The sequence below is a fragment of the Lolium rigidum genome, chromosome 1, assembly GCF_022539505.1.
Source record: "Lolium rigidum isolate FL_2022 chromosome 1, APGP_CSIRO_Lrig_0.1, whole genome shotgun sequence".
Classification (NCBI taxonomy): Eukaryota; Viridiplantae; Streptophyta; class Magnoliopsida; order Poales; family Poaceae; genus Lolium; species Lolium rigidum.
This window is the reverse complement of record NC_061508.1, coordinates 131,880,967-131,894,649: the sequence shown is the minus strand read 5'-3', so window position 1 is coordinate 131,894,649 and position 13,683 is coordinate 131,880,967. Positions and strand designations below refer to the sequence as shown.

Below are 13,683 nucleotides of genomic sequence, written 5' to 3'. Positions count from 1 at the left end.
TTTATGCATCCTTTCTCTCTATAACTCTTTTTCAAAACTTTTGAAACGCTAAAAATATGAATTTTGGGGCCCTACAATAAATTGTGTTCATGAGTATCTAGGAGCCACTACGTGTTTTTGCAACATGTCAAGTGAAAACCAACAACTTTCCTCTTCAGCGAGGACGTGGAATTGTAGCACATTGTCCATTTCATCATATTTTTTGTCGAAAGAACACTTGCTTTACACTGATTAAGAGCAACTTTAGCATGCCCTTGAAAAACATTGCACTTTCCAAATGTTGACATTTTATGAAAACCCCCACACTCTAATCAGCGCAAAGCAGGTGTCCTTTTGACACAACGCCGTGGACAGACACGGCGTAACAACTATGGTGGTAGCCCGCCGGCTTAGGAGAACAATCCCCGAGGGCGACGATAGGGGGTGGAGGGGGCGGCTAGATGGGGGACCGCTCGGGTGTAGGGGAGAAAAGAAATGAGAAAAGGAACGAAAAATAGTAAGACAATTACGTTTTAAGGAATGTGACTTTGCACAGAACCTCCAATCTCTAAAAAAAAATAGAGAAATAGCTAAAACAATCCGCGGCTCATATTAGATTTACTCTAGGGTGGAACCAAAGTCCCATAAGAAGAATACATCCCATATACACAAAAAGGGAAAAGGAAATTATGAAACCCGTACTTGTGTAGACACTATGTAAAAATCAGAGGACACGCGTCTCGGATCAAGCACGTGTGCGAACGAGCGTCAAGTATGCATGGGCTCTTCTGCCGGCCTGATTGAGCGCCTCCATGATAGCAAAAACTAGGTTCAGAACACCACCAACATGCAGGAGAAGCACTACGACAATCAAACTCTAAGTGACACAATGGATGCATGTATGGAAGATCCAAAATTCATTGAGGCAAATGCATATATGGAGTGCATGCACCATGCTCCGAAGAAAAGACCTTTAAGTGGGCGACTGAGGCATCATAACCGTGGGATCAACAACACCGTCCTCCTTGCTTCGCTACCCCTCCTACAAGCAATGAAGGGGCCACAAAGGTTCGAGGCTGAGAGGTATTTGGATAGCATCACCATGAGCCCTGCATGCGATGATGGACTCTCACCGATGGTAAAGAAAACACACCATTAAAAACATCACTTGCTCAAGAGGGACGCGAAACCCAAAACTCAAGGAAATCTTTGTTTTGCCCTAGGGAAACAAGGAAATAAGAACAAATCCAAGGTCTCCAGCAAGACATTATGGGTTTTATTCCTTAAAAAACACTTTAGTGTTGCCTTACTTGGTCTTATATGTTACATGCATTTAGTTTTGATGTAGCACGTGCTGCAGCTATTTTTTACATCTTATTGCAACCAATGAGAATAGTTGCATACCAAAATTTGTTTGCTGCATGGGCATATTTCTATGTTGTGACGAGTTTGGAAGGTTTCTTGGGAGTGAGGGAAGATTTGTTGGAGCGAGTTGCAAACGAAATGAAGATGTCGCAAGCGGGGGTTTTATGTTTCAATGATCGTATGACCCCAACTCACGGTTTTAGGTACACTGGAAGGAAGACGGCCAATCCAGCCCCGCTTTAAAATTAAGTGCAATGATCCATCAACTCACTTACCGAACAACAATAGTTTATATTACCAGAACCTGAAACATACACTTATTGCTCCAAAACGAAAGATATAATTATCATGTATAATTAACTTAGACTTGGATCGAATTAATAGTATCATGAGGACGAGCATGCGTGTTATGGCCCGCGTTTTAGTCGTCGAGTGCGAAGGCCTCTGCATCAAAGGTTTCGGACAGGCCAGCACCGGTCCTGAAAGTGAGCTTTCCAGCAGAAGACTCATCAACATAAACTTCCACCAGACTGAACCACAAGAATAGTTTCTTAGTCTTGACTCCTGTAACCTTCATCATCTTCTCGGTCTCCACGAAAGCCGTCACCTCGGTAGCGTAGGTGACTGTCTGCTTGATCTTCTTGAAGGTGTGCTCATTCTTCTTCTTCTGAACAATCCACATGAACCTGCTCGTGCGATTGTATCCGAACTCCTCGATGTCAGACAATGCAAGCAAGCCCCTCGGGAGGCCGACCTCTTCCAGAAGCTCTATCGCGTGCTTCTTGCAGATATCATGCCCCTTGACGACCTCGGCGCCGGCTCGGTGGCTGTCGGCTATCTGGGATGCCATGTTAGTGTCTAGGACTGATTTGCTAGGACGTGGTGTTGATTTTGTGAAGTGGAGTAGGCGATGAACTGATGAGAACTTGTGGTGGAATATGATCGGCGGCTGCTGCTTTTATAGGTACTGCAAGCTTAGCGTGTACAGCTTATATATTCATCCTGTGTGTGCCGTGTGCGCTAACTGAGTGAGACCGGCAGCTCTCTTAGATGGACAGTGGTCTTCCTATTCTTAGGTCAACAAGACTCAGAAGTCAGAAACTATGATTAAGTCAAAGTAACTGTCCAGCCTTTTCTGACCATGGACATGTTTCCATGAACTCCATAAACAGGAAACTGGGGGGCTGCCGGCTGGTCATGGTTGACAAAAAAATGATCATTTCTTGTTGATCTAGAGGTCGCTAATGGCGGCGATGTCAGGGAAGCAGAAGTGTTTTGAACAATGGTAAAACTCACATATACATGTAGAGTATGACAGTAGAAATGCATTGTATTGCAGCAGCTGTTCTCCCGAGCTTTCTCAGCTGCAGGAGGATGCCAACAGAATGCAACCACATGACAGGCCCACAATCTTCTGATATATTACCCCGTTTCAAAATGTAAGACTATTTAGAAAGTTAATCTAGCTTTCTAAAAAAAAAAATTATTAGCTTTCTTAAAAGGCTTACATTTCGAAACTTAGGTAGTAGTAAGTATCTTCCAATGAAGAAGGGCAGGGCACTATACATTTGTATTTGTAGCTTCATCTGCACTTCCGACTGGCGCCACAAATAAATGAGCACCCAAACCAGATGGAGAACCCCGTCATCACAGCATGCCAACTTAGCAATTGTTCTCTTGCTCATTCTACGAAAGTAGCATAACGAAACAGGAAAGAACATTAGATCTTGTGCATGGTTCGATATTTCAATGATGGTACTCATGGTGTGCCAAGCACAATTTTGGCATCATCAAACCACAAGAGGAATCCATGAGATGCATCATCAGATGTCTGCTCTTGAGTAAAGGCCTCTTCATCAACACTGATGGTTCCCTTCTTTGTACTGCCAGTACAGGTCAAGTCGAAGAGTACCAGGTAAAGTAAAAAATGACACACACCAATTTTACATATTATTGCACATGTAACAAGTTTAACCAATATACAAGGTATTGACAAGAAATCCAATGAATGCTCCCAGGCTATTCATTGGACCACTTAATTCACCTATAACAGCACTAGAGCCCTAAACAGCATGCTATCATGCAGCGGGAAAGACACTTGGCAGAAGCAACTCTTCGAGTAAAAGCACAAACCAGAAGGAGCAGGCACATCGCAAGCTTCTTTCTGCTCTTCCAGAATGACAGCTAACAGCTACCCCGCCTAACCTTATCACCTGAAAAGGGCACAAAATGGCCAAAGAACATGAGCACAACAAAACAGATAACCAGACTGTGCCCTGGGCAAGGAAATAACCATGGCAAGCCACGAAAGGAATGAATAAGCTCCCTCCGGGCTCTCCCTTCGGAGTTTCACGCCAGTGGAACTCACAAAAGCAGCGCAGCTAATGAATCAGTGGGCAAATCGTTGTGTCCAGTACCAACAAGTTCAAGAGAGTTGCTCTTTGATTCTAAACTGAAACAGTTGCTGTTAAGCAGCACTAGAAGAAAATATCACCAATACCCTCTTTGGATACATTGATATAGTGCGCTCATTTAAACTTCATTGCTGCTACTATCGAGTGCTTCCCCTGGGTTGCCACAAGTAAAGTGGGTGTTCAACAAAATAGAAATGAACAAAAAGCTTTTCTGTTTGTCAGCTTTTAGTTTTCAGCTTCATTAATTGCCCCTAAATGATACGCGAAGTTCTTTTCACCATAATGACAGGAGATCCCCACCAGTTGTTATATAACATTGGTAAAGGTAATTTCAGCTTTCATAATAACAAGCTTTTTTCCAGAGATTCGCAATAATAAGAGCATCTCCAGCCGCGTCCCCCAAAGCGTCCCCCAAACCACGCCGGATTGAGCGTTTGGGGGACGTGTTTTGTTCGTGCCGCGTTTGGGGGACGTCGCTCCCCAGCCGCGTCCCCCAAACGCCACCCCCAAACATTAAAAATACTTTTTTTTGGCTTTTTTAACACACAATCAGTTATCAAATATAACATAGTAATAAATATGTTTGCGGAGATAGTTTTCAAATTAAAATATAACAAACAATAAAACAACTAAACAAATGTAATAAATAGGGCTAGATCAAGGTGCCGCGGCATTTCCTTTGATCCTCCACAAATGCTCAACGAGATCAGCTTGAAGTTGATCATGAACATTGCTCTCACGGATCTCTGCGTGCATGGTCAGGAAATCAGCAAAATCTGAGATCAGCTTGAAGTTGATCATGAACATTGCTGTCACGGATCTCTGCGTGCATGGATCAGCAAAATCTGCAAGCAACTCATGATCAACCTCCGCAAGAGGGCCCTCACACTCATAGTGACCAACATGTGTCCTGGCATGATTTTTGCGGTCATCCTCGATGATCATGTTGTGCATGATCACACAAGCCTGCATCACCTCCCACATTTGGTCGTGAGACCAGCTTAGAGCAGGGTACCGGACAATGGCAAATTGTGCTTGAAGCACACCAAATGCCCGCTCGACATCCTTCCTACAAGCCTCCTGTTGCGTAGCAAAGTGGGAATTCTTCAGACCTGATGGATTCGAGATTGTTTTGACAAAAGTGGCCCATTTTGGATATATACTATCGGCTAGATAATAGCCGATAGGTATATTGGTGGCCATTGACCTCATAGTTGCATGGTGGAGCATGCCCTTCCACTAGTCTGCTGAACACCGGAGACTGCTGCAGCACGTTGATGTCAGCTACGTCTGGGCTAAACTTAGATGTTGATGTCATTGTGTGATTCCGCCATGCCAAAGAAAGAATGCCAAATCCAGAGGTCATAATCTGCCACAGCTTCAAGCACCACATTGCAATATCCATGACGCCCTTTGTATATACCTTGCCAAGCAAACGGGCAGTTCTTCCATGCCCAGTGCATGCAATCGATGCTTCCAAGCATTCCAGGAAATCCTCCGGCAGCATTTTGTGCCATGATCCTTGCGGTCTCTTCCTCGGTTGGCCCTCTCAAGTAGTATTTGCCAAACTTTCCCACCACAGCTCGGCAAAACTTGTACATGCACTCAATGGCAGTAGACTCACTCATGCGAAGGTAGTCGTCCTGTGTATCGGCAGGTGCTCCATATGCAAGCATCCTCATGGCGGCGGTGCACTTCTGAATCGACGAGAACCCGACAACACCTACAACGTCGAGCTTGAGCTTGAAGTAGGAGTTGAACTCTCGAACGCCGTGGAGGATATTCATGAACAGACCCTTGCTCATCCTGTACCGGCACCGAAAATTGTCGGCATGTGTTGCATCATCGGCGAAGTAGTCGTTGTGCAGCATGGCATGCCCCTCCATCCTCTGCCAGGGCTTGGACTTCTTTCTCCCCAGCCTTGATCCTCTGCGGCGCGGCCTCTTCCTCTTCTCCGCCTCGGCGTCAACCATGTCCTGGAGGGACGCGATGATCAGCAAATGCTCCCGAAGGTCATCGTCGAAGGCTTGCTCGTCCTCCAGCAGCAAAATCAATGGTTAAAATTGCGCCGAGGCAGACGATGCAACGAACAGCGGCCAATCGCACCTACCTGGCAAGTCGTCGAGCACCTTGTGTGCGCGGAGGTGGGGCGGATTTGACGCCGCGTTCTGGGACGCGATGGCGAAGCGGCGGCGGCGGAACGACCGGCGGGAGCGCCAGCACGGCAACAGTCCCGACTCTCAGAAGAGATCAGACGCCCAAACGGCCGGCAAATCCAGCGGCGGCGGAGGGGTGGGAGGCACGGGAAGGAAGGAGCGACGAGAAAAAAAGGCGCGAATCAACGATTTATGCAAATACTCGCCGACATGTGGAAGCCCACCTCGCTTTTCGTTGTGTCCGGCGTGCCCGGTGCGCCCCTGTGGGACGGGGATGGCCTCGGGGCACCGGACACCGTATCGGGGCACGCCGTACAAAAAACGGGTTTGGGGGACGCGGCTGGAAGCGTTTTTTTATCCGGCGCGCCCCAAATAGCTTTGGGGGACGCGACTGGAGATGCTCTAAGCTCAACCGACTAACTCAAATACACTATTGCAGATTGCTAACTGGTTGCTGAAATAACAGTATAAACCTTTCAAAACAGTTCTGCAAACTTCATATCCAATTAGATGTGATCACTCAGAGCGATAGCTTTAAGGAAAGAAAACAAAATACGAGAACAGGGTGATCTGCATGCTGTAGTGTCTCGGGTCTAGATCATGCTGAGTCTTAGGATCAATGTCCTGTTAGGTGTGCAATAGACACATGACTCGAATGATTCTCTAATCTGGGCCAGTTCCGACAATGTGCTCCTGTATGTGTATGAGTGTGGCATGCACATAGTTTCCATTCCATGAATTGAATAATTTCTAAGGTTGTGTGTAATAGGCACATAAATTCCATGGATCGAGTAACTATAGGCTTCAATACTAACAATTTATTGCCACAAAAATGAGAGAAATAACACAAACTTCACACTGTATGAACGTAAAAAAGAAATAGATGTGTGAGTGGGCATGGTCTGCTAAAAACAGCTATGGCACAGAAGTATATCAAGGAAAGGATGGAGATGGGAACCAACTAAGACACGATAGTAATACAAAGAGAAGTTCATTTGATATAGGCACCAGAACTCGACTTCAGGTATTATCAGATAAACAATAGCAAGTTAACTCCTGTGTTCTAAGAACATTGATGCAGAGAGTAATGGTAAATCTTATTTGAACTCATTGGCATATATGGCATTATGGATATACCTTAAAAATCTAAGTGCTACTTGCAGTAAGCCTTAAAAATATAAGTGCTAGTTGCCGCAAGCAATCCATAAAAGGATGACGGCTACTTAAATACATCAGATGTTTGGGGTTCAAACGTACTCATTTCCGGGATTTATATTTTGCAGTATAACCAATACCTATATCCCCATAGAGAGTCTATTTGCCTAGAAAACCTAATGTGGTTTACAAAAATAACTGAAAAAAATCAAACTAGCATGTAAGTGAAGCAAGAAAAATGCCTTATATTTTGCTTTTCCAGATCATTTTTCCGCAATCTGATAAATAGCATTCGGACCAACTCAAACCGACTGAGAAAAAAAGGTTCTTCAATCTGGGTAACATCCAATCTACGCTTAGAGACTGACAAATCCATACCGGTTTACTAGGCTTGTGGTGTATTGCACTGGGACCAAGGTGTTAATCGATTGGGCCAGTATAATCTGCATGGACGTGATTTAATCCCTTAATTCTCTCTCTTTCCATGTGCAAGTTAATGTTGAAGCCGAAAGATCGCTAAGAGGCCCACGGTCAGCTACCCCGTTTGGTATGCATGCAAGCTAACAAGGGGCTGGCGTGATTAAGGGGGGAGACTAGTCGCTGGTTTCCAAAAATCTCACCAATCAAAGCACGTATTAATTACCAAATCTGGCCTAATTACATGGGATTTTTCTAGTTTCACCACAAGCCTAGTAAACCGGCATAGAGGGAGTAGTTAAAATGAGTTGATTCGTACAGGCCATAAATCAAACAGTTAGACAAAAAACCTTTCGACAGTAAGTTTGCTTTACTTGAATTAAACTTCATGAAAAGAAATGCTACTCTTCTACATTATCTTGATTTTCTATGTCATGAATACCAAATCTAGCCCTTGAAACGTGTGAGAATAACACGCAATGATACTTCAACATTACGAACATATAATTTTTCAGCAGTTTCAGGTATAGTAAGCCATCTTTTAACAGGCAAAGTGTGTCATTAAATAAGAGTAAGCTGACTGAGCGGTTCAGTCATTAGCATAGGATTAACCAAACAACAAGTTTAGGTGACTACTTCAAATCATCAATAACCCTATAAGTACTTTAACAGTGAACTATGAAAGCAACAAAAAAAATGCACATTTGCATTTCAGTCACATAATTCAGGATAAGAGCAAAAGGGCACCAACACTCAACAAGAATCCATGTGTAGCACCTAACGCATTCTGACTACTAAGCAACAGCACATTGCATAAAGCACAAAGTGATACATATAACCAGCAGTATGATGTAAAAAAGTATATCGCTGATTCAAATGAAAACATGAACACATTGAGAACTAACAACTCCAGACAAATCCTTACAGTTATTCCGAAAGTGCCATAGTAAAGAATACAGAATTAGTAACAGAAAGCACATTTATCACTAAACAACTAAGCTAACACGTGATAAAAAAAAGTATAAGCTAATTCCAAGTTCAGCTACATGTGGTTTGACTATCCAAATGCTTATATATAAGATCATAAGTATTCAGGCTTATCCTCGAGCAACCAGCATAGAAGACAGAGCAGCTCTAGCCCATATCACCCAACCAACTACTGAGGCTTCACTCCATCTGATTACTCCACTAAGCAGTATTACAATGTACGAATCAAGAATAGATAATCATAGAGTAGTTGGTAAAACGGCTGTACCTGCAAGGTTTTACTTCTGGGTCAATCTAAGAAGTCCTCGTCCTGAGGGGCCTCTGACATGACAGCATCAGACTCAGGGGGCGGTGGCCAATCCAAGAAGCCCTCCTCCTGACGGGCCTCCGACATGACAGCATCGGACTCAGGGGGTGGTGGCCATTCAGACGATACAGTTTCCGCACTGTTGGCAGGCCCGCTGCCGCCTTCCCCAGTCATGGCCTGCGCAAGCTGTGTAGGCGAGGTTGCGACGGGAGCCGCCGCTGCCGCGTCATTGCTGCCTCGGTTGCGGCGGCGGTTGGTCGTGAACCGGATCGTGATCTGGGTGGTCGTCTGATCCAGCTCCGACGGTTCCGACGGATCGTGATCGGTGGACGGGAGGCAGTAGCGGCAGACGGGGCAGGAGTTGTGCATCTGCAGCCACTGCACGATGCAGGTGGAGTGGTAGAGGTGGCCGCAGGGGAGCCTCCGCGCGGCGGCGGCGAGCGGGAGGTCGTCCTTGCAGATGGCGCAGACCGCGGCGGGCTCGGACACCTGGACCGTCGGCAGGGCGGCGATGGATGCGGGCGTCGCCGGGGGCTGGCCCTGCCCGGCGATGCGGCCCTGCTGCCGGAGCGCGGACACCGCGGCGGCCGCGGCCGTGGCCACGTAGGTGGGGTCGTCGTAGAGGCGGCGGACGAGTTGGCTGAGGTGGGCGTGCGCGGCGGAGTGGGCGAGGCCGTCGAGGCCATCGGTGTCCTCCTCCCCGGAGGAGGAGGAGCCGGAGTCGGTGAGGAGGCCCGGCGGCGGCGGAGGAGGAGGCGGGGGCGGGGAGGAGGGAGACGGGTTAGGGTTCTCCTCGAGGTAGTCGCTGCGGCAGCGGGGGCAGAGCAGGAGCCGCGAGGGTGAGGGCGCGGGGGGCGGAGCGGGGAGCGAAACGGTGGCGTGGCACTCGTAGCAGTACCACACGACGGTCGCGGCCTCCGGCTCCGGCTCCGCCCCCGCCGCCGTGGCGGGCGCCGCGTCGGCCGGAGGAGGGGAGGACGCGGACATGGCTCTCTGCCTCAGGGATCGGGCCACTTTGGGGCTCCGCCTCCGGGCCGGGTCGTCGCTTGGATTTTTTTTTTTTTTCCTCTCTCCCCCTCCCTTGTGGAGGGGAATTTTATTTTTTGCCCTTATTTACTTGGGACTTCTACCATTTGCCCTTGTTTACTTTGTGATTGATTTTTTGCCACCGTTTACTTTGATCTTGTATCTTTTGCCCTTTTGAATTATTTTAAGTCATTTTCTTCTGTTTCCGGACAAGACTAAAAAAATCAATGACTAAAGTACCCCGCTCTATCTACTTCTCTTCACAACAGGCGCGCCACAGCCGCCGCCGACAAGAGGTCTAGATGCGGCGCTGCTACAGTAGACCGTCACAGATCGAGATGCTTCTTCTGGTATGAGTGGTAGGAGAGGCGAATCAAGGGGATACAGTGGGGCACTGGGGCTCGTCAACGGGAATCGCAGAAGGTCATTAGAGTGAGGAAAAACTAACAGGTGGTGGTATTGGAAAAGGCGGCGGCGGCGCAACATGAGCACCACAACGGAGTCCTTGCCGGAAAGAGCGAGAGAAATCATCCATCTTGCCTCGGCCGCGCTGCAGCGGGCACACGTTTACCTCGATGCGGTCTGGCCTGCTCCTCCCCGTCAGCGCCGCGTTGGCGCGGTACCTCCACCGGCGCAGGAGCCAGGTGTTTTCTTCGTGCGCACTGCAGCTCAGGCGACGGAGTAGGCGATGGGTTCAGCCGCGTCCGTGCCGAGGGCCACGGTTTGGGCAGTCTCGCCAGGATTAGAGAAGCAGAAGCGGCTCGCTGCCTGGCGCTCGACGGGCCGCCGCTGCCGAGATCGTGTTGGAGAAGACGAGCTGCCTCCCTGATTCGATTCCATCCGTATCAAAGTTTCCATGTGGGCAAAACCGTCATTGTGCATAGGCCCAGCCTGGCAGAGGGCAAAAGATAAAAGAGCAAACTAAACGGTGGCAAAAAATCAAGCACAAAGTAAACAGGGGCAAATAGTAGAAGTCCCAAGTAAATGAGGGCAAAAAGTAAAATCCCCCCCTTGTGGAAGTTGTGGAAAGGTTTTACCATATAACACCACTCTTGGTGCTCTATTTGCACCAAACCACAACCTTGACTTTTTGTTGCAAGGAACACCGATATTTAATTTAATTATTTGCATGAAGCATAAACGCCCATAGTTAGCTACTTTAATGAATAATTAAACCGTTGGGCCCACTGTCAGCAGGCGTGGCATCACTTACTATGGGGACCGCCGCCTCCGTCGTTCAAATCCAACCCTGTCGCCTACCAGCATTGCTCTTCCGCCTCGGTCATCTGCGTGACCCCTATTGCACCTGGCCCTACCGAACCTCGACTGCTTGTCGGTGAGGAACCGTGTAGGTATCCGCCACCCCGCCTGAGGTGTGATCCCAACCCAGATGCAACGCCGAGTCGGGATTCAACACATCTAGGTGCAGCTCCGCTGCGCATACGTCGCCTAGCTAGTCTCCTCCATCTCCATCCTCTGCGCGATGCAAGCGAGCCTCCTCTGCCACCACAAGTCTGCTGCACAGACATGCGCAAGGCATGATATTTGGTTTTATTTAGCACCCTATTTGGAATATAGCAGTGGAGGAGGCCGTCGCTATTTCTTTTAGCACACTATTTTAAACCTTGTTTGCAACCGATGCAAAGGCACCGGAGGAAAACACCGCACCCTGTACAAGCATTTCACATACACAACACACAAAAACAGACAAATCACAGGGACTCTATTGATTGCTACACGCCATTGTAGGTGATCGTCATGGACACACTCGGCACTCTCCTCCATATTGTCGGCCTCTCCTCCTCGTCCACTTGATCTATTCAACCAGTTTGTGGCCTCCGTCCATTGCCATGCTGTAGTTCACCGCAGTTCAGCATCGTCCCCTTTATGTCCTCCTAGTCATCGGCGCGCAGCTGCCACCGCCACTGCAATCTACCACTGGAACGAGGATCTGATCGTCCAATTGGTTCGTTCGACCACGGTGGCCATGTATGTCCTAACAGTAAGCCCGGTGAGCTAATTATTTATCAAACGAGTTGATTACACATTTTGTGTCCCGTGCAAATAATTAACGTAAATATTGGTGTTTTTTGCAACAAGAAGCTAAGGTTGTGGTTCTCTGCAAAAGGAGCACCAAGACCTAGTGTTATATGCTAAAACTTCCCTTGTGGGGGAGCTCGCTGCCGCTGCAAGCCTGCAACACTACCCCAAGTCCCCAAGGTCACACCTCATGCTGTCATGTGGTGATTTTTTGCTTTGATTTTTCATAATATATGTCACCTTGACCCCACATTTTCAGTGGCACATGATGTACTTCCTCCGTCCCACCAAGAATGTCGGAAGTTTGTCAAAATTTAGATGTACTACCTCCCTTTCAAGAAATAAGGCATCCTTGTTTTACATACTTTTTGTTTGACCACAAATTACTTCAAATATATAAAAATTGTTTGTATGAAATTAACATCATTAGAAAGGGTTTTTCAATACGAATCCAACGGTGCTAATTACATATAATATAATTAAAATTTTGTTGCTCAATTATTATGGGCAAAGTTCCTCTTGGAATACGCGTGCGCCTTATTCCTTGAAACGGGGGTAGTATCTACTACTATTTAGTATCTAGATACATCTAAATTTAGATAAATCTCAGACAAGTTTCATGGGTTGTAAACTGTCAAAGTGGAAAGTAAATTTCGAATTATGTAGTACAACCTCCATCTCAATCATGATGGTGCCAACAACGTCAAGACAAGGTACTAGGCGATGCCGATGGCATCATTGCGCCACCGACCATCTCTGTTCTTGAAGACGGACGTTGCATCAACGTAGCAACAAGGTTGTCATGCAACGGTCGTGGCTCATGGAGGAGCGATGCAGGTACGCACAAGGTGGGGAGGGAGAGAGGCGAGAAGGGATGCGCAGAGCGAGGCAACATGTGCGAAAGAGAGCATGCATGAAAGCCATTTTCGAATCACACATTTGATGCATTATACGGTGATGTGAGTCTGCGTCGGACGGCCCCAAAGGAGGGGATCGGAGCTTCCGGTCCTCTGGAGGACACTCAGCGTGACCCTAGCATTATTCACTAGTGTATATCATTATATGTTTGCAAAATCAAGTAGGTAAATCTTTGGGCTGACGAATGTTTTAAAAAAATCATGTTGAAAGAGTAAGACTAGTTGTATCTTTTCATTTATGATTATATTGAACTCCGTAATTACCAGATTTTGTGGAGTTTTTGCTACCTTTTTAAAAATACTACCACACGCACATGATGGCCACTCACTGTCAATATTTCTCCCTAGAATATGATTAGATACATTTATTTATGCATCATCATTTATGTTTCTGCAATCATAGTTATGTACTAACTATTATAGTTAGCCATATATAGCTTAAATGGATTGTGATTGAAACTGTTGGCCGCAGAAGCATTATGTGAAACTAAAACAGGATTCACTACGTGGGGTTTGCTCGTTGATAGAACTGAGCGTACCAGCTATTGTTGTGACTGCCTGCTCGAAGGAATATGTAACGCGTGTTGGCCCATCAGAACAAAAAAGACGCTTTGGCCGAGTGGTTAAGGCGTGTGCCTGCTAAGTACATGGGGTTTCCCCGCGAGAGTTCGAATCTCTCAGGCGTCGTTAATTTTTCGTTCTTTTTTTCTCTGCGGGTATTATACCCGCACAGGGCATTCTAAGTATGGACTGCTTTAGGAATCGACATTTTGCCAATACGACGGATTTCTTCCAGGATCTAAGCACATGTTTGGACAACAAAAACAAGTACAGCGCTTGCAGCGTCACTGCATAGATGGTTGGAAGAAAGACAGCTTATGATGAGGAAAAACGGTTTCACGATTTAGCTAGTTTTAGCT

General features: G+C 46.9%; 2 protein-coding genes and 1 non-coding gene across 3 annotated transcripts; 1 reads left to right on the top strand and 2 right to left on the bottom strand.

Annotated features, from left to right (window-relative positions):
- Positions 1-1,765: 1,765 nt before the first annotated feature.
- Positions 1,766-2,194, bottom strand: LOC124674428. Its single transcript, XM_047210505.1, has one exon. The coding sequence runs from the start codon at positions 2,192-2,194 to the stop codon at positions 1,766-1,768; it is 429 nt and encodes a 142-aa protein (XP_047066461.1).
- A 1,078-nt stretch (positions 2,195-3,272) lies between these two features.
- On the bottom strand, positions 3,273-9,782 carry LOC124674242 (E3 ubiquitin-protein ligase RING1-like). The gene is made up of 2 exons (XM_047210316.1): positions 8,742-9,782; positions 3,273-3,557 (listed from the first exon to the last, which is right to left on the bottom strand). Exon 1 carries the CDS (start codon positions 9,765-9,767, stop codon positions 8,763-8,765), a length of 1,005 nt encoding a protein of 334 aa, XP_047066272.1. The 5' UTR covers positions 9,768-9,782; the 3' UTR covers positions 3,273-3,557; positions 8,742-8,762.
- Positions 9,783-13,368: 3,586 nt separating this feature from the next.
- TRNAS-GCU lies at positions 13,369-13,450 on the top strand. The gene has a single exon. It is a non-coding gene; the product is annotated as a tRNA-Ser (tRNA).
- Positions 13,451-13,683: the final 233 nt, after the last annotated feature.